This window comes from Emys orbicularis, chromosome 4 (assembly GCF_028017835.1).
Source record: "Emys orbicularis isolate rEmyOrb1 chromosome 4, rEmyOrb1.hap1, whole genome shotgun sequence".
In the NCBI taxonomy this organism is placed as follows: domain Eukaryota; kingdom Metazoa; phylum Chordata; order Testudines; family Emydidae; genus Emys; species Emys orbicularis.
The window spans coordinates 10,257,465-10,284,711 of record NC_088686.1 but is presented as its reverse complement, the minus strand read 5'-3'; the positions used below and the strand labels follow the sequence as shown (position 1 = coordinate 10,284,711).

At 45.3% G+C, this 27,247-nt stretch overlaps 1 protein-coding gene across 2 annotated transcripts in view; it reads right to left on the bottom strand.

The window, feature by feature from the left end:
• The window catches only part of SAMD4A (sterile alpha motif domain containing 4A), a 201,896-nt gene extending 175,000 nt beyond the window's left edge, over positions 1-26,896 (bottom strand). For both annotated transcript variants that reach the window (XM_065403693.1, XM_065403694.1), the window contains exon 1: positions 26,677-26,896. In XM_065403693.1, the coding sequence (XP_065259765.1) occupies positions 26,677-26,872 (196 nt within the window). In that variant the 5' untranslated portion in view covers positions 26,873-26,896. The remainder of the gene's footprint in view (positions 1-26,676) is intronic.
• Positions 26,897-27,247: the final 351 nt, after the last annotated feature.

The following is a 27,247-nucleotide window of genomic DNA, read 5'->3' as shown; positions in this document are numbered from 1 at the left end:
CCTATCCCCCATCCCACCCCCATCTCTTCCTCTCTCACCTGTCACACTCACAACCACGCAGCACTTCTAACCACCACCCACCCCCACTACCGGTGGGGTTCCAGCAGCAGTAATTCATTGACTGGGTTCCCGAATGCCTGAGAAACAAAAAAATCTCCAGTGCGGGATTAGTTCAAACCCTGCCTAGTGCAGGTTATCTTAGAGCAGCGATACTCAGATGGAGGCTCGGGAGCCGCAAGTGGCTCTTTAATGTGTCTCCTGCGGCTCTTTGCAGCACATGATATTAAAACACTGTGTGACTGAATTATTAACCCAAGTTATTAACCAATCAGGATGCTTTTACTAGGTTATTAATCAATTGTAGTTGATAAAATAATAATACTTAGTCATTTTGCTGTGAGAATGATATATATAATCTAAATATTCCCCCGTCACACTGTTTAAATCAGACTATACAGTACTATAGTAAACGAAAGCATGAATTCACACTGTGTCTCCTATGGATAACGCTGATCGCTAATTTGGCTCCTGAACCACTGAGGTCTTAGAGCAATCTCTGAATTGTTTTATCCCTGGCAGACCTTCACTGGCAATGCGTCAGCTGTCTCCTTTGACCACATATTCCATTATCTAGAGTACTCAACCTTACTGCTAGAAATTCATTCCTAACTTAAGGCCAGACTGGGGACAGGGAATCCCACAATTCCCCACCCACTGTTTCTATGGCATCACAGTGTCAGGAAGCAAGGTGCGCACGCAGAGCTGCCCCCTACACTCACAGACTTCTGGGCACCACAGAGGCCAGGGACATCAGCACAGTGATTGAGGGCCATTGCAGTATTTCCAGACCCCCTACCCTCCGTGCTGCTGAGCTCCCATGGACTTCCCCTCCGGCTAGTGCCCCCAGAACTCCTTTCCAGGGGAGGAAAGGGCAGTGAGTGAGGTAATGCTAAGTATGTCAGAATTACTTACTCGTGTATTTCCCAGTAGCTTCTGGAAGTACGATGCCACCACATGGATTTCCTCTCTTATATTGCCACCCATCACCATAGCTTCTGAGCACCTACCAGCCCCAACCCATCGTGCTCCTGTGTCACAGCCCTCCCCTACTCATAGCTGAGGAGGAGAGGGTGTGGTCAGGATGTCCTTACCTGCTCCCACCATTTCCTGACTTCTCTACTGGCCCCTTAGGCAGCTCTCAAGTAATCTAGGGAACCAGGGCTGGCACATGGGTGCCCAGGTCAATGGAGTGCAAAGGCTACCTTTGTGTCACACACACACACACACACACACACACACACACACACACACACAGAATGAGCAGTGCTTTGAACTCAAATCATAGCTGAGAATGAGGGCCTTTGTGTCTAGTCATGTTCACTTATTTCTCCTGTATAGTCAGTCAGTCAGTCAGTTCCCCAGCCCATGTGGGTCTTTCAAACAGCAAAAGGGGAGACAAACAATATTTAAAGACAGGAAAATGTGATGACTGTAAAACCATAAAAAGTGGCAGGTGGTGGAAAGGGCAGGTGTAGCACATGAAACTTATCAAGTTATTTGTTGAAACTAACAAGATTTCAAATTGGGAGTCTCCCTTTACGTGCTTTTGGGTGAGAGCTACGTGGGAAACTATGCACATTGAAATGAAAACTAGAAGTTAAAGGGCTCTCTCTCCCCTTACAAACAAAACAAGTGTGTATTTTATCTGCAGAGATTCCAGTGGTCTCATTTCCTGTAAAGTTCTTCTTGAAAACAGAAGTATTGTTTCACTAATTGCAAGTCTATTGAGAATTGGAAAATACCATGCATTTAAACAGCAATTAACCTCGCTTAGTGTGACCCTGTATTATTTTAAAGTGCTGCAACATTAAAAGAAAATTAAAGAGTGACTTCTTAAATCCTATAAAAGATAACACAACCCTATTACTCTGACTCCACATGCAAAAATTAAACTCTTACAAATCACCACTAGCACGTAATGCTGTTGGATTTAGTTTCATATTTGAAATTCATTCACTTCCATTTTATTTGTGCTATCAACATGCTAACTTTAATATGCTCTCCTGGTGAAAACTGCAACAACACACACAATCAGATTTTCTTACCCTACAGAACTCTCAACACCAACGATATCCTAAACATAAATTGATGTTTCTTAGCCTACAGATTACTAGCTTTTAATCCTCAATGCCAGAGACAGATCTTTAAACTCTTCACATACAATATTAATAAAACAAAGTGGTGTATGTTATAATGGTAAATTAAACCAAAATACGCATATTAGATCAATACATCTCAATTATATTTTGTAGAACTCATAGTTAAATAAATTTAGAGTCAAACGTTGCCCCTAGTTACTCCCAATTTACTACACTGTGACAGATTCAATTCAAATACTTATCTGGACCTCATCACCCAGTATTTGAGCACAATCAATCATTAATGGATTTTATCCTCCCAATACCCCACTGAGATAATACTTTCCTATCTCATAATGGGGCTCTGAGGCAGGGTAGTTTAAGTGACTTGCCAAAAGTCACACAGGAAGTCTGTGGCTGAGGCAGAAATTGGACCGAATCTCGTCCAGCACCCTATCCACTAGACCATTCTTCCTCCATTAAAGTCAGTGGAGCTACACTGATTTACATCCACTGAGAATCTGGTCCACTGACTTCACATTACACCAGTGTAAATGTGAGTGGAATTTATCCCAAACAGAGGTTCTACTCTGGACAAATGCAAAAAATGTCACCTTCTTAATATAACTGCTCTCTGATTGAGTCTAGAGTCAGATCTGCTTACTTTAATGACAGAAATAACTTACTATCTTTCACGCCTGTTAGCACTTCAGAGACAACAAAGCTAAGGGATGCTGGTTTGGGTTTTTTGCAGTACTATAATATTGTTTGGTCTTGGGGGGGAGGAAGGTGTCCAGTACTGCAGTTTCAGGCTAAGCCGCAGTGGTGTTAGCCACTTTTGGCATTGATGCAGTGTGTCTGCACTAGGCGTTTGCACTGAAGCAGCTACAATCAGGTCCTGGTCTATGACTGAGGTTCCTAGGAGCCAGGATAATACAATAAATAAATAAAATAATACAACATCAGTGCATCTACATAACTACAAAAATCCTCAATTTAGATAAGGCCTTAGCTCCATATGCACAGCCAATTATTGCCCTCCTAAACAAGCTGGTGGTCTCACTTCTGTGCAATATGGCCAGCACAACAATCGCCATCAGTTCTCTCATGGCCCTGCCCGGGAGCGGGGGCCTGCCACCTGCCAAAGCAGAAAAGAGCTAGGGCTTTGCAGTGTGCCAGGCACCTTGCTCCTCAAAGGCTGCCCTTCTATAAAGTTACACAAGCAGGAAAGCCAACCAATTACTATTCTTTCATCAATCTGTTTGACAGGAACTCCTCGCTTAACGTTGTAGTGATGTTCCTGAAAAATGCGACTTTAAGTGAAACGATGTTAAGCGAATCCAATTTCCCCATAAGAATTAATGTAAATAGGGGGGGTTAGGTTCCAGGGAAATTTTTTTCACCAGACAAAAGACTATATATTATATAGCTATACACACAGTATACGTTTTATACAAACAATTTAATACTGTTCACAGCTATGATGATTGTGAAGCTTGGTTGAGGTGGTGAAGTTAGAGGGTGGAAGAGGGTGGGATATTTCCCAGGGAATGCCTTTGCTGCTAAATGATGAACGGGCACTCGGCTGAGCCCTTAAGTGTTAACACATTGTTGTTAATGTAGCCTCTCACACAAGGCAGCACGAACACGAGGGAGGGGAGACAGCATAGCAGACAGAGACAGACACACACACCTTGTGTGTGGGAGAGAGAGAGAGATGCACACTGCCCCTTTAAGTAAGCTGACCCACTCTTAAGAGCATTGTCTTTTTAAGTGGATCAGTAAGTTGAGACAGCAGCTGCTGCCCCAAGCTCTCTCTGTCTCTCCGTCTGTGTCCCCTCCCTGCTCTATATGGAGAAGGGGTAAGCGGGGTGCAGGAGCAGGGGGGAGGGGGACACCCTGACATTAGCCCCTCCCCTCCCTCCCTGCACAGCAAGCAGGAGTCTCTGGGAGCAGCATATGGCAGTGGGGGGAGGGACAGCTGAACTGCCTTGATAGCCTGCTGGGCGGCTGCAGCACAGGGAGCTTAGGGGAGCGGGGAGCTGATAGGGGGGCTGCCGGTCCACCCTGGTTCCAAGCCCCCACCACCTAGCTGCAACGGGCTGCTCTTCCTGCAAGCAGTGGACAAAGCAGGCAGCTGCCAAAGTCGTTAGAAGGGAGCATTGCACAACTTTAAACGAGCAGGTTCTCTAATTGATCAGCAACGTAACAACAAAACAACGTTAACCGGGACGACTTTAAGTGAGGAGTTACTGTATTTATAAACTCAGGAACGCTGTGAATGCTGCCACAGAGCCCTTCGCCTGCAGGCTTATGAAGGAAAAATCCTGACAAGCCCATATCCAGGTGATCCGAGAAAACCAGTATCAATTAGGAGCAACTTCAATTAAGTTAGTGGATCAGATTCGGCCATAGAAATCCAGAATGAGTCCTTCAAAGTCCAGGGGGTGGGGGGAGGGGGTGCTCTGCATGTACAACACTACAATGAAGAGCACAGCTTAACCCAGTGGAGTAACACCAGTGCCAATCTGGGGTAAATGAAACCAGAATCAGGCCCCACTCATCTTAGGGCAACACTCAGAAGCCCTTACTCACATCAAATAGTATCTCACCCCAGAAGTAGTACTGTATCCTTAGCTTCAATCGGATCATATGTGGAGTAAAATGCTACTAAACCTGAGTCAGGGTATCAGAGTATGGCCCCCCATTGTCATGCTCCTCACTTAGGACTGGATTTTGATGCCCTGGCTCACACTGTGCAGTATCTTACCCCATGAGTGATCCCACTGAAATCAACACGTGGAGTGAACCACTACTCAGCATGAGCAAAAGCAGTAGGTCTGGCCCCTAATGAGGCTGGCTACTGCCACAATAGTAAATTGCAGGATGCAATAACACCTGGGGGGCAAAGACTGGATGACACCTGGTGGCACCTATGACCCACAAGAGACAAAGCTAAGGACATTTTTGGTGACGTGGGCAGGGAGGAGGAAATGGAAATCAAGTGCAGGAAAAAAGGCAGCGCACCGCAGTTGCTTAAAAAACAGTTTCCTGTCTAGGCTAGATGCGAGAGCAAGACAACGGCCCTGATGTTCTGCAGAGAATGAAGAAGGATGGATAAGAATGGTCAGGGTCAGAGGTGATCTCAAGAGGGAAATGCCTTACAAGCAACTCCGTACTATGGTGGGCTTTGATTCTCCCATGATGCCCCTGGCCTGGAAAAGGCCTTCCAAGTTATTGTTCTCCCACATTGGAGCTACAGAGGCGACTCCTCCCTATCCCAGCATACCCTCACTGCCAGCCGTGGGAGGGAGCGCTAAGCTGGCCCCAAACAGGCCCGGGCATAGGACAGGTTTGATAGCAAGCAATCGGAGGGCCCCTGCCCCCTAGGATTTGAGACTTCACAGATTCAGTGACACTAACGCCCCGCCTAGGGGTGCGGAATGATAACTACCAGGGCTGCACAGGGGTTTTTAAGGGCCTGGGGCAAAATCTGAAACTGAGCCCTCCCCCCCCCCCGAAACTGAGGCCTGAGCGGGGTGTGGGGGATGGGGACTGGAGAGTGAGCCTGCCCCGCGCTCACCCCGCGCAATGGCGGCTCCTGTCTCATAGGGCCGGGCCCAGCTCCCTGCACATGCTGTCGCAACACCACATCGCAATGTCGCTCGTGGAAACTCAACGGGTTTGAGGGCCCTCTCAAATGGGGGGCCTGGGGCAAACTGGGCAGCCCTGACAGCTACCCCCAGAAAGCTGGAGTAGCAGCTTTGACATTACTGCAGAGTGCACCCCTTACTGTAGCCCCCTAGGCTGTGGGTGCTCAGGCCTAGGGGTTGAAACGAGAGTTTGGCCTACTGGTTAAAGCTGGGTTCCAGGGGGAACAGTCCAGGAACGAGCCATGGCTCAGCACTGGAGAGACAGTAGTCGAAGGCCAGAGCTGGAGGGGAGCCGAGGATCGAAAACAGGAGTCAGAGGGGAACAGGGACTGGAGCCGGAGGAGGCCGCAGGGGGAGCAGAAGCAGGTTTGGAAACAATGCTGAAGCAGGCTGGGAACCAGGCAGGAGCGGGACCGGAAGCAGGAGCAGGGCAAGCACAGCTGTGGGCATGGTACACGTTGAGCAGCCACTGATCTGCTGTGGGAGCCACACTTATCAAGGCAGTGCAGCTGGGCTCACTGGTTGCCTAGCAGCAAAGTTAAGCAGGGAGCAGACCAGCAGCTGGTCCCAGCTGGTCTCACCCCTGACACTTACCAGGGGGAGGGGCAGGGTGTGTGGGGGTGAGAGAGAGAAAATTCCCCCATCCCCACACTCCCTACTTTGTGCACACAACCCAAGGAGTTTCAGAGACATCGCTGGAGGCTTCTAGGAATGGGGAAAGAGTCAGTATTGTTATGTTAGTCATTTTTAAAACAGAAATGCTAATTTTCTCTAGCAAAGCACTCTCATGGCTTTTTTAATATGCAGTATTGTGAAGAACAGAGCAGATTGTGAAGAACTTCAAAAAGATCTCACAAAACTAAGTGATTGGGCAACAAAATGGCAAATGAAATTTAATGTGGATAAATGTAAAGTAATGCACATTGGAAAAAATAACCCCAACTATACATACAACATGATGGGGGCTAATTTAGCTACAACGAGTCAGGAAAAAGATCTTGGCGTCATCGTGGATAGTTCTCTAAAGATGTCCACGCAGTGTGCAGAGGCGGTCAAAAAAGCAAACAGGATGTTAGGAATCATTAAAAAGGGGATAGAGAATAAGACTGAGAATATATTATTGCCCTTATATAAATCCATGGTTCGCCCACATCTCGAATACTGTGTACAGATGTGGTCTCCTCACCTCAAAAAAGATATTCTAGCACTAGAAAAGGTTCAGAAAAGAGCAACTAAAATGATTAAGGGTTTAGAGAGGGTCCCATATGAGGAAAGATTAAAGAGGCTAGGACTCTTCAGTTTGGAAAAGAGAAGACTAAGGGGGGACATGATAGAGGTATATAAAATCATGAGTGATGTTGAGAAAGTGGATAAGGAAAAGTTATTTACTTATTCCCATAATACAAGAACTAGGGGTCACCAAAAGAAATTAATAGGCAGCAGGTTTAAAACAAATAAAAGGAAGTTCTTCTTCACGCAGCGCACAGTCAACTTGTGGAACTCCTTACCTGAGGAGGTTGTGAAGGCTAGGACTATAACAATGTTTAAAAGGGGACTGGATAAATTCATGGTGGCTAAGTCCATAAATGGCTATTAGCCAGGATGGGTAAGAATGGTGTCCCTAGCCTCTGTTCGTCAGAGGATGGAGATGGATGGCAGGAGAGAGATCACTTGATCATTGCCTGTTAGGTTCACTCCCTCTGGGGCACCTGGCATTGGCCACTGTCGGTAGACAGATACTGGGCTAGATGGACCTTTGGTCTGACCCAGTATGGCCTTTCTTATGTTCTTATGTTCTTATGTAGTAGGAGACATTCCTAGGAAAAGATCTGCTGAAGTGTTTATCGAAGGAGATGCAAATGCTGAAATGAGATGTGCATCTCTTTAATGGATACAGCAACGCAAAGAGTTCTGTCAGATTCAAACTAGAGGATGGAGGGGGAAAAAGAACCTGCACTAAAGCAGAAAAAGTGCATAAATATTTCAAACCTGACTGACAGCCATCAAAGTCTCTCTCCTTCCTGCACAGTCCAGGCAGCCTTTTTGATTACTGCATTAGGAATAAAGGTTTCAGTGTGAGAGCAGTCGACACTGCACCTAGTAAAATGGATTAACTAGCAATTGGTCTTATGTGTGGGGGTTTCTGTGTTATTTCATTCAGGGGGAATCTGTCCATTGATAATGCCCTCCCTGCTGTAACTCCCTGCAGCCCCGTGTGTGTAAAGGGACAGGCTGGACAAGCCATTCATCAGGTCTTACACACACACACACACACACACACACGACATTGGGGAGGTGGGCTCTGCAGTGGTTCTGAATATATTCACAGAGTCCAAGGCTAGTAGGGGCCATTGTGATCATCTAGTCTGACCTCATGCATAACAGACCATAGGACTTCACTGAATTAGCTGTTTGGCTGTTTTTCTAAAAGATCTGGTGTAGTTCAATCTTGATTTAAAAATTGAAAGTGATAGAGAATCCACCATGACCCTCAGTAATTTTTTTCCAACGGTTAATTACCCTCATCATTAAAAATGTGGACCTTATTTCCAATCTGAATTTGACAAGCTTCAACTTCCAACCATTGAATCTTGTTATACCTTTGTCTGCTAGACTGAAGAGCCCATTATCAAATGTTTTATTCCCCATTTAGGTACTTATAAACTGTGATCCAGTCACCCCTCAACCTTCTCTTTATTAAGCTAAATATGTTGAATTCCTTGAGTCTATCGCTATTAAGCATGTTTTCTAATTCTTTAATCATTCTCACAGGTCTTCTCAGAGCCCCCTCCAAATTATCAACATCCTTCCTGAACTGGGGACACCAGAACAGGACACAGCATTCTAGCAGTGGTTACACTAGTATTACCTCTGAGGGGTGTACAGTAATGGCTGCAAACAGAGATGTGTTTGACTTTATGGGTCTAAATGAAGTTGCATGTTCAGTCCCAAAGTCTTGGATACTCTGACTTCAAGGGTGACACTCTTCAGTACTCCATGGGCCATGCTTCAGGGCCCCTAAATTGGTAGCTCTCTTTGATATTGTGTTTGCTCAGGAAAAATCAGATAAATGGTTTTATTTTAAAATCAGAAAATAACTGAACATCAGTGGTGACACTGAATTTGGCTTTAAGAGGGATTTAAAGCAGTGACCTCACACACTTTAACCTCTATTCCACACTTAGACCTGGCCAAAGTATATTTACTTCTACCGATGCAAAAGCATCGGATTACATTTTTGCAACTCTTTTTATAGAGCAAAGGGTTAATCTGAAGAACAGTTGCCAAAATGCTGAGAACACAGTCGAACAATAGCTTCTCTGAAGAAATTCCTTCACTCCACAGAGACACCCGTACCCTCCAGCTGCCGTGACTTGTCCAGAAAGACTTCTTAGTGTTTACCCACTCCCAGAAAAAAAGAGAGAACAAACTGAAGCTGCAAGTGCAACTTGAAGAAAATTAATGCAGAGCCTTGCACTTGAACCACAACACAAACGTCATATTAATGCAACATTTGCTTTGCGTGAAATATAAAACCAGGACCTCAACCGAAACTTGTGAATACAGGCCACCTTTTACTGACTAATAGAGAGACTTACTAGTATAGAGACCACTTTTAGCAGCTCTGCCACACTAAATATTCATTCTTTGTGGAATCTCTTATAGGTCATTTAAAAGACTGGGCAGTTTGGCTGGACGGCTGATATTAGAATAGCTATTACCCTTATATATATGAATGTAGCATACACCTTTATTTATAGAGGTACTCTTAACAACAGAGGTTTAACATGTACTATACAAAGCATTCAGTGCCAAGCTGATTATTTCAGAATCCTTTTATGATGAAAGGTTACTAAATGTGCCATCCAAAATGTGTTCTTCGCTCAATACTGAGAGTCACAAAGTTGTGCACTGCTAAAGGGACACGGTAAACTTGAATTTATTTTAGCTGACGACCTGCAAATAATTAATTTCCTGAGAAGACACCATTTAAATAGCATGACCTGAATTTAAAAACTAATCCTTAAAAAATTGTTATAAGGGTATTTCTGCCCTCCCTCCGCCCCTGGATATGTTTAGAAGACTCCTTTGGGAAGGCCTGAGAAGAACAAACATAATTAGGACCTCCCCTTCTCTTCCCATCCTTGTTCTCTCTGTTCACACCCTTGCTGCTTGGTGCCTGTTCACTTTCCACTTCCAATTCCGCCGCTGGTCTTCTTGCTAAACGCCCAATCATGTAGAGCCCTAGCAAGACTGCGCACCATCCATCAGCAATGAAACTGACTATACGCAAGGTGCTGTCAAAAAACTAAAGTAAACAAACTGGAAAACAGAAGTTAAAAAAAAATCACTTGCTCACAGCGGCGTTGGAACAATTTGTATAGTGGTGTCTGCTGAAAGCCATTGAACAAAACTGTAAACCCTCTATATGATGGAAACCACTTCAAGCCAGGGAGTGGTGCTGTACCCTCAGCACCCCTAGTTCCAGCCCCCTTGCTTGCTCACTCAATCTCTGTTAGCTGTAGGGTGACCAGATGTCCCGATTTTATAGGGACAGTCCCGATTTTTGGGTCTTTTTCTTATATAGGCACCGATTGCCCCCCACCCCACCCCCGTCCCGATTTTTCACATTTGCTGTCTGGTCACCCTAGTTAGCTGCTGAAGTTACGTACTGGAGTTATCTGTAACAACACTAACTACACAACCTCCAACCACCGCCGCACTTCTGCTGGGTGCTGATTTTTTTTAAGTTGGCAATGGCCCCTGGATTTATGTGCAAAAACTTTGCAAAACACCATTCAGTTGGGGGCTGTGTGGGGCTTTAAGTGCCAGTATCGGGGGGTAGCCGTGTTAGTCTGTATCCACAAAAACAACAAGGAGTCCGGTGGCACCTTAAAGACTAACAGATTTATTTGGGCATAAGCTTTCGTGGGTAAAAAACTGGACTCCTTGTTGTTTCTGCACACAGTGTTATAAAAAGTAACAATAACACAATTACTAACACAACAAAGAAGCATATCCAAGTGCAGAGCAAGTAATACAACATGGCAAACAGCGGGAAAACCAACACGCCACAAGCAAGGCCAGGTTAGTTATCTGACTGATCTAAAGTTTAGAGGAAAATCTGGAACCAATTATGTGCGAAGAGTAATAACAAGACAGAGCGAGAGTTCTGTAAAGTGACCTAGGGTGATGTATTGCTTTGGAGCAGAGTCGAGTGAATCAGGGATGGATCCTGCAGATGATACTTGAAGTATAAAAAAAAAAATTAATTCAAAAAAATAAAATAAACACACTTTATCAAGCCTGGCAGCTCAGCACACGAGAGCAGATCCAGCTGCCATTAAAGTCAAGGGGACCCTTTCCACTCAGTGAAAGTTGGCTCAGCCCTGTAGTGCAACAGCACTGTCAGAAAAACAAACAACCACATCCTACAGAGACTCCTGTATCCATATCACTAAATGACCACGTGTCTGCTGATGCTTGTCGTTAGCCATCAAGCTGCAAAGGAGAAAAAGCCTCATACCTCCCGGGTGCCTTATTGTAGACAGGAAGAGAAACATCTCATGCTTCCAATTCCAGTATTGCATAAACATCACAAACTGGTCCAAAGAGAGAAGAGCCACAAGAACTCAGCTCATCCATTCTGCCAGGGCACTGTATACAGACCACAGTAATAAACAATTTCTCCTCCAACAGAAATTGCTCCTGAGAGCCTATACCCCTTAAAGTCACCATATCTGGCTGGCCCAATCCATCTCAATCAGACTGTGTGAGAATATTCAGAGGTCTCACAAGTCCCGTGGCCTAATCGTAAGAAATGTTGAGCACCCACAATTCCCGCTGACTTCAACAGGAGGTGAGGTCACTCGGCACCTTGCAGGATCAGAGATAAAATTAACACCACCATAGTAGTAAATCACCACCTAGGGCTTGATCCAAAGCTAACTGAAGTCCACTGACTCTGACTCAAACCTGTAAAGAGGGCACAGACTTGTTATAGGTTACGGCCCTGAACCTGCATCAGATTATGCAAGTTGTTTAATTTTAAGCACATGAATCCTTCCTCTTATGCATGTAAAAAAGTCTTCTCAGGATCAGGGCCTAGAACAGAAAAATGCTGCTATTTAAAAAGCCCCTGCCAAAATCTTTGATACAAGAGTATCATGAAAAAAAGTCACTACGTGCAAAATAGATAAATTAATAGATTACAAGCTGTTCCAGGCATCTGATGTGTGAATTTCTGCCTAGAGAAACTCTGCACCTGTATCTGCTCCCTTACCTGAGACAAACGCAATTGCCTTCTATATGGAAAGGCCAATAAATGACTCTGCACTCCACTCAAATTTTAACTCCAGCCAGGTAAAACCGAGGACATTGTATCCCACTCCCACAGCCATTTCTTCACACCCTCCCTCCTCCACTCTGAAGAGTCTCCTCACTCCACACTTTGCAAAGGGCAGGGTGTGTTCGCTACCAAACAATAACCATAACACCCGGGCTGTAATGTACTATTTTGTCTACAAAACTCCTTAAACAAAATCCGACTTCATACTCTGTCTCCAAAAGAGAAATAATTTAAATCATATTTTGGTGACTCTGCTTAAAACCCACCTTAAATGGAGCCAACACAGAGACTAGGAGGGGATGGAATTGTCCACAGTAACCCAGAGCCAGGACAAACGCACATGGGATGTGTGGCTCCAGGTCATGAAGCCATTGGCCATCAATCCTCCAACCACCGCCACACTTCTGCTGGGTGATGATTTCTGCTGTTCACACAGGGAGTGTGCAAATTTCTCCTATCTCAGACTCTCAGTGCAAACACAACCACTGTGGTTCCACTGATTTTCTGGACCTTCCACAGATGCAAAAAGCCCAGGTGGATTCGGCCCCAAGTGTCCCTTGTTTCTAAGCCACTCCGATTCTCTCAAATCCTACAACAGCAATCCTACAACAACAGCGATCCTGCCTCCTCCAAACCAATAGGAAAACATGGTTGAGCAGGGGCTCAGAAGGGGACTTTGCACTTAAGTAGCACTTGGTCAGCGTAAGTAACAAACGTCTCCGTTCTAGCTTTCCACGCTACAGCCTGTGGAAGGGTCTTCAGGGTGGCCACCATGGCCAGTCCTAGAGGCATTTTGACACTCTCTGCCCCGAGGTAGCCAGAACACCGAATGGTCATGGCTCACTGATGCAGGTCAACCCCTGCTCCACTCCCCTCCGGTGGCTGCTACTGCTACCTGCTGTGTACACCCACCCACATTGTCTTGCACTTTGGATAGCTGTCCTTGTGCTCCCAATGTCCCCTTTTGCACCTGCATCTCACTATCAGTAGTATCACAGTAATGTATAGGTGCCCCACCAGAGTTTAGGACTCCAGTGTGCTAAGCACCATATATATACACATGGCAAGAGACCATCCCTGTACAAAGAGCTTACAGCTGAGGGGCAGAGAGGGGAAATAATCTGAGCAAGGTCACACAGCAGGTCAGTGGGAGAGCTGGGAACAGAGCCCAGGTTTTCTAGCTCCCAGTTGAGTTCTCTAGACAATGCCTCCTTCCTCCTGCCATTGTCTGTGCGCAGATACACAACCACGGTCTGGCCCAGAGCTGGGAAGGCAAAGATGGGGCAAACAATTCATTCCCCCAAACACTGGGGTGTACAAAAGAACTACACCCGGACAGTGACTTCTAGATTGTCTGGATAATATTTAGTCCTGCCTTGAGTGCAAAGGACTGGACTAGATGACCTCTAGAGGTCCCTTCCAATTCTCTCCCTGTGCAAAATACAATTCGGAAAACTGCCATGAATATTAAAGTCCTCTCAGCTTTGGCCACGTTGCTCATGGAAACCTCCATGCCACGCAGCCTGCTTTAACCGAGCAGTTGTGCAAAAACTCAGACCCGAGCATTTGGGCTGAAATCTATATATAACTGCCCAATTAACATGTCCCTGACTGACACCGGAAGCCTTAGGTCTGTCCCTCTGACCTAATCAATTACTACATAAAGGAAGCACGCAAGTTTAAAACTTCTAAAGCTCCCAAGAGGAGGCCAAGCCCAGCAGCCTAGTGGCAGGTCTGTGCACTACCATGTAGAAATAGTACAGCCGGTATAGACAGAGGCTGGGGGAGACATGGACGCAGATGTTTTGTAGGAAACCCAGAGATACAAAGGAACCATGTTCTTTGTATTTATTCACTCATAATCACACAAAAAAGAAAGTGGGGAACATGCGCGCAAGGTCCATGTCAGGCTTAACCTTGAAAGTCGCACTCAATGTCAAGTTCTCCCATCCATTTCCTCAAAACTGGGGGGTAAAAGCCTGGTGAATCCGGCAGGGGGAGAACATGCTCCATGGCCTGCTCCTCCCTTTTCCCAACCCTACTGTCACAGTTTCAAGGTAACTGCACCGGTGTCCCCCCTCCGTGGTCCACTCCAGGAGCTCCCAGCTGGGTCTTATAGATTCCAAGGCCAGAAGGGACCACCGTGATCATCCAGTCTGACCTACTGTATAGCACAGGCCAGAGAACTTCCCTGAACGAATTTCTAGAGCAGATCTTTTAGAAAAACATTGACTCTTGATGAAAAATTGTCAGTGATGGAGAACCCACCACGACCCTTGGTAACTTGTTCCAATGGTTAATTACCTTCGCTGTTTCCAACCTGAATTTGTCTAGTTTCAATTTCCAGCCACCTCCAGCCATCACATCTCTTGGCACGGATGCTTGTCCCACTCCCTTCTGATTGGAGGATTTTAAGGCTGCACAGATCCCTGCCTTACACTGTGATATCCCAAGCAAGTCAGTCTGACTAAAGCCAGCGCCTGTGCTTTGCTTTCTCTCCAAGGGCTACAAACAGTGTGTTGCCAGCAGTTACAAGTTACGGCACAGCTCCTTCCGAGCAAGCACCTTTATTCTTAAGGCAAAAGCACTACACAGAAAACAGAAAAACCACTAAGCAGATTTAAACACACACTAAACATACTAGGAGTCACCCGTCTGGCTAATGGCACCCTAGTATGCCAATGTCTTTTCCCACCCTTCTGACAGGGTTAGGGCCCCTGTTAGACAGAAGGTCCTGTCCGTTTGCTGGATCAGAAAAAAGACCTTGAGTAAGTTCCAGCTCATCCATTTATATCAAAAGCCCTTTCTTTGTTTCCTAATCTCTGGAAAACCCAGCCTGACCCAGCCTATCAAACCACTCCAGAAGGTGGAACTTCTCCGGAGTTGTTTTCAGAATCAGGGGTAATCACCCCACACTGCTTTTAGTACTCGTGGAAGCTGTGGTAACATAAAAACAGCCATACTGGATCAGACCAATGATCTATCTAGCCCAGTATCCTGTCTTCCAACAGTGGCCAATACCTGGTGCTTCAGAGGGAATTAACAGAACAGATAATCATCAAGTGATCCATCCTCAGTCACTCATTCCCAGCTTCTGGCAAACAGAGGCTAGGGACACTTCAGAGCATTGTTTTGCATCCCTGCCCATCCTGGCTAAAAGCCCTTGGTGGACCTATCCTCCATGAACTTATCTAGTTCTTTTTTGAACCCTCCCCTGTGGAGTAGAACACAACAATACATAAACCATTCAAAACTTAAATACAATGATCCCCAAAGATACTGCATGGGTCTGTAATATCTGTCACATCTACAAGCAACCCTCAATGGGGAGAATGGGCTTCAGGCAGGAGGAGGAGGAGGAAGGCCAAGAAGGGGCAGTTCTGGAGGGACAATCACTGTCTGCAACCTGTGTGGATACCAAGCACAAGTTAATGCTGTCCCTACCACCACTGGTTTACACAGTTCCCTCACCACTGAGTGACCCCTCCTTCTTGAGGGGGCAGCAGCCAATTGGAGTACCTTGGCAGCTCTGCTTCTTCCATGGGGGCTGGGAGACAGTGTGAACTCACAGGTGTGGGTGGACCCTCTGGCAGGTCTTGCCAGGATCTGCACATTTTAGGGAGATTAATCCCCTTCTTATTCTGTGAGAGGCAAACCCAACCCCCTCCGAGGGCAATTAGGTAGACCAGGGGTAGGCAAACTACAGCCCGGGGGCCACATCCGGCCCTTCAGACATTTTAATCTGGCCCTCAAGCTCCTGCCGGGGAGCAGGCTCCGGGGCTTGCCCCACTCCGGCACTCCAGCTGGGGGCTTGCCCCGCTCCGCGTGTGCTGTAGCTCCGTGCAGCTCCCGGAAGCAGCGGTATGTCCCCCCTCCAGCTCCTATGCATAGGGACAGCCAAGGGCCTCCGCAGCTCCCATTGGCCGGGAACCATGGCCAATGGGAGCTGCAGGGGCGCCACCTGCAGACGGGGCAGCGCGCCGAGCCGCCTGGCTGCACCTCCGCATAGGAGCCAGAGGCTCCTGCTTCCAGGAGCTGCTTGAGGTAAGTGCCGCCTGGAACCTGCACCCTGACCCCCTCCCGAACCCCAACCCCCTGCCCTGATCCCCCTCCCGTCCTCCAAACCCCTTGGTCCCAGCCCGGAGCACCCTCCTGCACCCTCAACCCCTCATCCTCAGCCCCACCCCAGAGCCTGTACCCCCAGCTGGAGCCCTCACCCCAACCCCCTGCCCCAGCCCAGAGCCCCCTCCCACACCCTGAACTCCTCATTTCTGGCCCTAGCCCAGAGCGTGCACCCCCAGCCGGAGCCCTCAGCCCCTCCCACATCCCAACCCCCAATTTCATGAGCATTAGTGGCCCGCCATACAATTTCCATACCCAGATGTGGCCCTCGGGCCAAAAAGTTTGCCCACCCCTGAGGTAGAGAGTCCATGGCCCAGATCCTCAGCTCTGCCAATCAATATAAGTTCTTTGATATTGATGGAACTATGCTGGGAGCTACGCTGGTTTACACACCTGAGGATCTGGGTTATGCTTGAATCCAACTCACAAAGTTTTCAGTCCCTGCAGAAGAATAAGCCATAGATGGGGAGATCTGGCCCATAAGGCTTTAACCTGCCAGTAGGGTAAGCGGTGTCCCTACTCTCTAAACAGTTATCTGCAGTGACATTAGATACAAGTGTGAAGCATGGAAGCTAAAGTACTGACTAATACATCTTAAAATAAAGCAAGCGTTCACACTAATTACTATTTCAGTTACTCACTCTGATTGCAAACAGAACTCCCGGCCTGGAACAATTCATGTTCATGGACCACAAAAACATCTAAGATTACAGGAGAAAGGAAAGCCAGGCTTGAAAGCTAGTAGGAACACAGGAATTACCACAGTGGATCAGATCAATAGTTCGTCTGATCCAGTACCCTGTTTCCAGCAGAAGCCAGTACCAACTGCTTCAGAGGAATGTGCATAAAACCCTGAAGTAGGCAGTTGTGGGATAACATACCCACCGGGAAAGGGTTTTCCTGATACCCAGTAGTTAGAGAGTGGCATCAGGTAGGTTTACATCACTTCCAAAGCTAGTAAGCTTCCCCCCCGTCCTTCCTAGTGGGAGAGATGAAGGCCCGCCTAGGTGTCTTAGGTTGGGCACCTAAAAGTTGAAGGATCCAAAATGAATGGATTCTTTCAATAATTTGGGCCTGAATAAAGAGCGTTCTTCCAAATGCACTTCTGCTAGGATCGTTTGGATACTGAAAGCAAATGTACCTAAAAACAAATGTATCAAATACAGGGACTGACTTGGTGGACAATTTTGTTCAACTGTTAGCCTCTAATATGTCCAATACGCTAGCTATGCTGTGCGGCACACGTACAAACGGTCATCCACTGGCAAGAATTTTGACTGCACTCATGGACAAGCTACCCCATTCTCCCATTTAATCGCATTTTAAGAGAACTCAATTTACAAATATACTGCGAGCACTTATTTTAATTTAAAGCACTGAGGTCTGCCCTTTTTAAACTACCAATCTAAAACAATTCCTGACCTAGCCCATCAATCTGTAGCTTATCAAATTCAAGACTGCCATAAGCTACTGATCTTCTATTGTCGCTTCCTCTTCTTTGCATTTAATTTCCTCAGCCATTCTTCGCCCATTTATGCAGAGAAGCAAGTAGATTTAGTTCTTTCCATTTTCCAAAAGAAAAAACATAACAGAAATATATCTGAATAAAAATATATACACTTGGAAAGAAGCCAACTTAAAAGAAACTAGATCATGTATAGAATAATACTTTGCACTTTTCCTCTAAGGATCCCAAAGCACTTTACAAACATTTCAGGTGGGATTTCAAAAGCATTCAACATTAGCCTAACTCTGCGCCCATTGAAGTTTGTGGGAGTTTTAACATTGCCTTCAATCCCACTCTTAGTTTCCACACACACCTGTGAAATAGATCACTATTTTATCCATTCTCTAGTTGGGGAAACTGAGGCAGGAAAGGGGGTGAGTGACTCGACCAGCATCATCTTGTGAATTAGGAGCAAAGTAGGGGATAGAATACCACTCTCTAGATTCACAGGCTTGTAGTACCATAACCACATACCGGTTCCCATTTTGCTAGGGATGAACAATTATTTTTCTAATACAACTTTTTTTTACACGTGAAATGTTTCAGATCAGATATTAAATATGCATTGAATGCAATGCACCCACCAGATAATAATCTGTTTTTGTGCTGCTAATGGGAAAAAGTTAAAGGATTTTTTTTTTAAAGTACCACTCACTAACTCTGAAATATGAAGCAAACATATTCTCTACTATGGCCCCGATCCTGCAACTTTTTCTGCCGGCACGGCTCTCAATGCAGCCTTAGGACCTATGTTTGCATTTCCCACCTTTAGGAACTCTTGATAGTTAATTAGTCACTGAGGGTCTCCTCCAGTGTTCCTGAATGCAACAGAAACACACTGAGAATGACAAGGAATATTTTTTTTTAAAGAAAGACAGTACAGAGTTGAATATATGGGCCACAGAGTTCAAAGAAAATATTTCCTCTAGTCCATATTGAAATCTATAAGCATTGCAAGCTGATTCTCTTCTTTAAAATTAAAAAGTGGGAGGAGGAAGAAGAGAAAACATTTTCCTACACTCTAGCTACAAACTTATGTACAACTAAGGGCACCTGTTAAGTAGCAGGGCTGTTGAAAAATGCAAGAAGTTTCACTGCTCCTTGCTATCATTCCAATACCTCATGCAGTGTTGCAAACTCCTGCAATTTCACCATAAGTCTGTTATTTGGTCTCTCTCTTAAAGCAAATCTCTGCTTTCGTTTAAAACAAGTGACATTTTAACCGTCAGAGTTGTGGGCCAAAAGTTTGAAAATATGAACTCTAAAATCAGTTGGTAAATTAAAAGATCCCAATATTAATGATTTTTAAGCACATCTCATGATTTAGGAGTGCCTTACTCATGATTTTTAACGTTTGGGATTGGCAATTCTGCTCTGGAGACCCCTTTAAGTACAGTCCTATGCACGTATGCAGTGTTGCCAGCTGTTGTAATTTGATGGCTTGTGATATTTGGTGGTGTTCTTAAAACCCCAGCTCCAGGAGTCAAGCGATTAGATGAAAATCTTAGCTTTCAGTTTTAAAAAGGGGCAATTTTTAGCCCTCATCGTTTCAGAGAAAGGAAGAAAAGAAGCAGAGGCCCGACTAGCCCCACCAATGAGCAGATGAAGAATGGAGCAGGTGAAGAACGGAGATCATGCTGCACCCCCTTAGGTGAGGTGGAAGCACCAGTACACCTTCTATACACCCAGCAGCTCGGGGAAGTATTGTGCTTCACTAAGGTGCAATGCCTCCTGGTTCCTGCTCCATACCACCCACAATGCAGGCCAATGCCTTAATTGTGTGCAAGAGCTTTTTTGGAATGCGAGTGCTGTTGTTCTACCTTGACTTGAGTCAACACAATGGGTCAGTATAAAGGATGCGCCTGACACAGTACATCGTTACTCCAAGCTAAAAAAGTAAGTGTCTTTAAAATAAATGCTCAGGCGACTTTCACTGATTGCTGGACCCACGTAGTAGTACCCACGGTTCACGTTAAGCTGAGCCTTCCCAGGAGACTTTCTCCAGTCAATCTGCCCCAGAACAATAGACCCAGGCAAGGATGATGCTCTTAGCGCTTGACATAGATGGCTTGTGTGAGATAAGGATGAGAGCCTTAATATACCCAGTAGTCAGTGCACTGTGCAAACGGCAAAGAAAGGTTCTTGTCCTTGGGAACCAAGCACTTAAAGTCATTACGCTGCGTGATGGGGTAATGCAAACCCCACACTAGACAAGGGGTTAAGGAGCTGCTCTGGCCACACCTGGCCCCACTCTGCCACACCAGCAAGGCACGCACAAGCTGGAGGGGGAGTTTAAAAGGGGAGCAGAGCTGCTTACATATGGGCAGACCAGGGCAGTCAACAGATCTTCAACCCTCAGCTCCTGAGGAAAGGGCTGACTGAAGGGCAGGAGCTTCCCAGACAACCACTGCCTGGAGGCCCCTCATCCTGGGACACCCTGAGAGGGAGGAATTCCCCCTCTCTCGTACTGATTCAATTTGTTTGAATGAGTTCCCCTTGCTTGTTGTTCTCAGACTACCCAGGAAGGGGAGAGACTTGGAAGTGATCTGGCCAGAGGGCCCACCTCTGCAGAAATGGAGCTGCCACACCACACCACACCCAGCCATGAGGAGGTGCTAGCAGCGAGTCTCGTCCCTTCCCGCTCTGTTATTAATGATGACTGGGTTCTTTGGCTAGTGGAAGGTTTGAGGACTCACAGGGTAGTTGGGGCAGCGCAGGCATAGCTAGGGACTCTCTCTGCTCTGTCAGAGTCTCCTTTATGGCCGTGGCCAGTAGGAACTTTCTTTTATTAGGTGTTGCACCTGATGGGAGCAAGAGTTAGATGGAAGCAATAGCTCTTTGTTCTCTTTCTTAGTGCCTGGTCAGCACATATCTCAGAAATCAAAGGAAACAAATTTGATGGACTGATCGAGCGTAGGGTGCTCAGCACTTCAGAGAATCAGGTTCTTCAATGGTTCCATGGGGACTGGCCCAATAGCCTCGAGTGAATTGGGCATGATGCAGGCATCTGGCCACCAGACAGGGAATTTTAGAGCAGTCAGGAGGTGGGGGCACTTGGAAAGGAAAGCTCTAAACTCCAGAAGGACATAAATTCCCACAGTGGCCCCAACTGGCCAGCCAACAGAAGAAGGAAGCCTGGTTATGTCCTGCAGATTCCACCATAGGCCAGACCAGATGCACAAAGAGACGTGGCTTTTTTTACCACATGTTCTAAATCCTAGTGCCCTATTTAGCCTAGCATGGCTCTGATGTAGGGGAATCAACAGGAGGAAGCCAGGCTGTACATCAATCCTACAATCATGAGGAGTGACTGCAGCTCATGCAGACATACCTGAGCTAGCTTTAATCTAGCTAGTTCAGATACCCAAGCAGAAGCATCAGCAGCGGGGGCTTCAGCATGAACTAGCCACTTAATTACCCAGGGCTCCCACTGGGTTTGTACCGCCTGTGCTGAAGCCCGTACTGCCATGGTATCACAGCTCCAGCACATGAGCTCTCTCAGGCAAGTCTATGCGAGCTGCGATCACACCCTGTGATTGCAGCATAGACATACCCTGAGTTACAGAGACCTCCCTGTGTCCAAACCAACACACACACTACTTCAGTTTCCACCTGCTGTCTCCTCCCAGAGCCCTGCTTTCCCAGTCCTCATAGTAGAGCGTTTTCAGCTATTAACTGAGGGGACTAGTCACTTTTAAGGTGCAATGCCTCTGTGCAGAGAGCCAGCATAGGATCTACATACCACTTAATCCCTATTCAGAGGTCATAAATGAAGCAGAGCCCTTGTGCCCGCTTGCTACATGGGCTGAATTTCACTCATCTAACCCTTTTATTTGTGACTCCAAGATGTTTTATGTCCGGACAGCTCTTTCCAGCTGGGTTTGAAGCTACCCATGTAGCCCTGTAACAGGGTGTAGCAGGGCCCGCCCTTGGTCCTGCTCCTGCTCTGTTCCAAAAACCACTCAGAGACCTTATGGCTCAGCAATCATTGGTGCAGTTTATTTACAGCATGTAATCCCACCACCTTCTTACCATCAACAGCGTGGGGGTTTCAGCCTTAAGGGCTTCTCAGTCTCTGCAGCCAGGAGGGAAGAGCTACCCCTCTCCTTCCAGTCTGTGGCTTCCCCCTTTCTGTCTCCCCCCCCTCCCCGCTGCCTTCCTCTGAGGCTTTTATGCAGCCCCAGGCTAATTTGGCAAAGGGGAAACAGCTGCCAGCCTATCAGGCACAGGTTCTCTCTAGGCATCTCCAATCTACCACAGCAAAACCATGTTTGAAAACAAATTAAAAAAATGTAAATGATAATACTGAAAAACAGTAACTCTCAGTGGGAGAAACTTCCGGTGTCTAACCTTGTTTCCAACACCCACACACACTAAACCGTTCTCATTCATTAAGTCATGGTGGAAGTATCTTGAATTCCTCACTGGTGCTATCTGCACACCCGATCCGGTTCCCAGTGAAGTCAATGGGATTTTCCCTGTTATTACTTATATTACCATAGCACCTAGGAGCCCTAGTTATGGACCACAACCTCACAGCGGTAGGCACTGATCTCACTGGGAGCAGGAGGCCTTGTACACAGTTAAACTCACAGTGGACTCAAATGGCTTTCTTCAATGCTACTGTTCCCATTGCTCACATCAGCCTGGATTTATTTACTCGTTGTTTGGTTGCTGTTTCATCCCTCCCAGCCCCCTAGCAGTTTGAGTGTTGAAGAGCCAAAAGGTTGGTTGGGATTCTCTCTGCTTTGTTTGTTTGATCTTTGTGGATTTCTAAGTTGCATTCTACTGTATGCTACAATCATGAAAGATCTCCGACATGGATTGTGCATCTTATCCAATAGTGACCTGTAGGGATTTTTTGCTTTGCTTTTTTTGTTTCTTATCAACCACCAGTAATTTTAAACAAGACATTTTCATGTGGTTTTAGAACAACATATACATTCACTGTGGCACCTGCATCACTTCTAGTCAAAATGTGCCTCTGTTGCATCAGAGACAACAGAGTAGCTTTCAGCCCGGGAAAGCCTATGGAGACCCCTGTTCTAAGGATTCTGTACACAGCTATTTTGTCTGTTAAGCGCCACTGGTAACAAAATGGCTGCAGGAACAGTAGGTTTCTTAGAAAAATCCCTTTTTGAGATTTACGCTGTAGCTGTGCATTCCAACCAGATTTACGTTTTACATGTCAGGTGCTATAAATGAGAGCTGAATTTTCATTAATAGGCAAAGGAAAAACATATTAAAGAAAACCACATGAAGAAAACAGAAAGATGAAACTCTACCAAACATGCTTGCTTCACTAATAAAACCAATCAGTTTTAAAGAATTAATTTTTTTCAATGTTTTTCCATTTCATTTTCAATACTTGCGAGAAGCAGCAGGAAGGCAGCACTGAAGACTGGGGTCCACAGAACAGAGCAACAACAACAAAAAACAAAACCCATCTGTGAAAGATCAAGTTCTCTCCCATTGCCCAGTCAACATGCCTCAAGCCGTGTCTTGTGGGACTTGCTGGTGAGAAGGTACTTTGCCTTCCATGTCTATTCAGCCATTGGCCTCTCTGCTGACTCCAGTTACCTACGGTGGTATTTGTGAGGTGAACATCGATCCCATAAGAAATGTGATGAGTCAACACACTCATTTCAACAGCGATCAGATAGAGTCACTATCCATTTCAGTCAGATTTTAACAAGCAACATAGGCTCTGTGTCCATAGAATGACTTTTCCCCGTGAGAGACCAACTTTAAAGTCAATTCAAACATTCACACTGGCATGTTAGACTCACATGTTGCTTTCACACTAGCTTCACCAGAGAAAATAGGACCATGTTTGTGCCTTCGTCACTATTTTTGTCTTTTTACTGCACTGAGGAAGCTAGAGATAGCCTGGAATTTAACTGACAGTAAGATCGATACACCACATGTAAAGATTTATGGGCCAATCCTGTTCCCAAGTTACAGTTCTGATCCCGAAACCTCTTGTACTTGGGCAGATTGCTTCACCCAAGTGCAGACCCATTAATTCAAACACAGAGGAACAGCGGTCAGCTTCCATGCAAGAAGTTGCAGGATCAGGCCTGTGTCATTGGCAAAATTCCCACCAAGGGGGGGAAAATTAAGCCAAAAAGTAGGGCACAAATTGATATCTTTAGGTATTACGGTCATCACCACCAGCCATGGAAGAAACAAACCCAGGTTAGTTGTGTAAATTGTGGAATTCAAGTAGTAAGAGCAATAAAAAGTTAATTGTTGTTGTTAGACACAAGGTAGGAGAGATAACAACTTTTATCTGACCAAATTCTGTTGGTGGCAGGTATAAGCCTTCGAACTACACAGAGTTCTCCAAGTCTGGGGAACGAAATCAGAGTGTCCAAGCTAAATACAAATTGGGACTGAGAGTTAAACATAAGGGGTAACGCATGTCATAGGAGGTCATTTGAGATGGAGTGGGCAGTAAGGGTTGATATGCAAAAGGGGTTTGAAGTGGGCCACAAAGGGTTACCAGGCAGGTGTGTGCTACAGACTGTTGTAATGAGCCATGAAATCAGTGTCCCTGTTGAGTCCACGGTTTTCGGCATCTAGCAGCATTAAGTTGTGGTTGTTGTGAGAACCTGGTATGATTTCATGTCTAGTCAAGTGACAAATGCCACAGTATGAAATGGGTGGTGAATAAGGGCTATTTAATATTATTTCAACAGGAGATCTCAAAGCATTTTAAAAGACAGGTGGTTTTACAAAATACGTCATGTTAATACCAAACTAAAGGTCACTTCCTATCATTTCTTCATTGCCAAACACAGAGACGAGGCATTCCTCTGTAACAATAGGATCACCCTGATCAAAAAGTAAACATCTTGAGTCTCTGATGCAAAGGGATGTTTGCCTTATGTTTACTAAGCATCAAATTTACAAGAAGAAGAAATTAGTGGTTAGTGGTATCAGAAATTTAACAAAGGTTCTCAAGTCTTGCTATTGAGCCTATAAAAGCCCTAAAAGAACAGATGATTATTAGAACAAACATCTGAGCAAGTGCTATCAGCATCACAAATGTAATCATTAAGAGGCAAACCAAGGGCCCAATTCCACAAGCTTTATTCCCAGGAGTAATCATTTTACCCATTGGGGTCAGTCACATGTGTAAGTACTGGAAGGATCAGGATCTTCGTTTCTACTACTGTTTTGGCAAGAGACTGATCATTATGCAGAAAGTCCTTTCATTCATACATGACCTAATATTTGGATGGGCTTTAGAGGAAATTTTTCTATCATAATTTAAACAGGTACGCCACGGCTACTGCAGTCTGCAGATAAATCATTCATGTGTAATCTTTTGACAAATAAATGTGACGTAACTATTACAGGAAATCCAGGTAAAACTAAAAACCAGAAGTTTATACAATGGTGCACAGCCACATACACTACTGGGAACCAAAGATAAACTGTGCTAATGCAGGTAAGAGGAATGGCGATTCTATTCTGTGGAAGATCAGTTTAAAAGAGTGTGATCTCCTTCCCAATTTATTCTTAGTTAGGCCGCCACCCGCAAATGTACGAGGTTAGACTGTTCAGCTGTTTATAAAATGTAGTATTGCACTGAAATGTACACTGCAACATTCTTCCCGGGCACTCATACGAACTATATAAGGAAATATCCAATTCCAGTGTGTTCACCATTGTGATGATAGAGCTCTGTACACTGGAACAGCCCCTGAGTTGGTTTCCTAAAGGCGTACTTAAATATATCCTAGGCCTAACAACATTGTACTGGACGTTGTCATCAAATGGCAGCATAGACAGCTGCCAAATCTTGCAGGCTCAGTGCTCTAATATGGAACAGCTGGAAGAGGACCCTGCATTCTTTTCTCTCAGTAAACACTGGGGGCTCTGTTCAGTATCCTACTGCAATAAAGCCTAAAGAATTTCACCTATCAACTGACAGACTTTCCCCCCTCCACAGACTATGCTTTTTGTGTTCTTTTAACCATGTGCAGAAGTCCAAGGTGTAAATATTTAATCCTACAAGCTATATTAAAATATCTGAGACAAGAACAGGAGGGATTATATTGGTTTTGGGGAGGGATTTTTTGCAAATGGAATAGAACTAGGTAATTTAGCTAGGTGTTTAACCTCATCTCTGCAGAGAGTAGTTTGGGGGTTTATTTTGGAAGGTTTCTTTAAAAGAGCGTGTGTACACACTTGTGCACACACACAAAGCATGAGTTTAATTTCACTTACACCAATTTAGTTCTCCTAACTTTCACTGGTGTATAAATGAGATCAAAATCAGGCCCATATATATTAAATGTACATCCCTGGGAAAGTACATGCACCGTATACACTAACTGAATTATGTATAGCAGCCCTAAATGGTCTACTAATATCTTCCCGCAGCTTCTGTGGAATATATAGAGCATTCAAAGCTGCAAGGAAAAAAATGTATTCAAACAGGACCTGAATGATGAAACAAATTACCATTTAACAAAAGATTAAGATACCTCAGCTAGCCACAGCTCAGCAAAATACTCGTTTGTATTAGATAATGAGGAGATTCTTCTGCATGTTGCTTAAAGCAAAGCAAGCCACGTTGTCCCAAAGAAGCCTAGAAAATCCAGACTCTACGTGACCTGACTGACTTATTTCATAGGAAACTGCATAAGAGAAAAATCAATCATTCATGCTACCGTAGTTACACCACTGAATAGACTGTAGTAGTTTGCTGTGAAAAATCAAACTGAAATAAGTCATCACTAGTCTGAAACATAAAATGTAAAAAGGGAAGCTGTTAACAATGAGGCTGGTTCATTTGGAGCCCCAGCTCCCTGACCTCCCCTTTTTTGCCATCATTAGGGTATCAATCAGAGAACAATGTAGCATTCAAAATGGATTGGTTGCACCAAAACTTACCAGGGTTGTTGGCTTCCCCTTCAAGAATGTGCAGCTCAGTGCAATCTGCCAATGAATGCTCCAGGCAGAGCTGGAGGAAACGGGCTTGGGATCGACTCACCCGCTTCAACAAGGAGAGCAAAGCAACAGTCTGCTCGCATTCATTCCAGCCTTTAAACCAACCAGCCAGCACTCCAACCTGATCTCGAAACATCATGACTAGGTTGGGGTGGGGAGTGGAGGGAGGAAAAAAAAAAAAACAACCTCTGCAGGGGGAAAAAAATTCCCTCAAAGTTCTTTTCCCCCGTGTCTGTCTCACAATTTTATTTATTAATCAGATGGATTTTTGGACACAGCCGACAGCTCAGATGTGGGTCTGGTTTCTCTTCTCCTCTTTCTATCTTCAGTTCAGTGTCCTGATGGCTTCTTGTTAAATTCCCCAAAGATGATGACACAAAGTGGCACAGGGAAATAGGGATGGGAAATTGTATATTATATATACACACACACATATATATATAAATCTCAACAAGGCACAGGAGTGGATGAATAGCTTCTTCTTCTTTCCCCTCGGGTTATTTTAGCCTAGCGT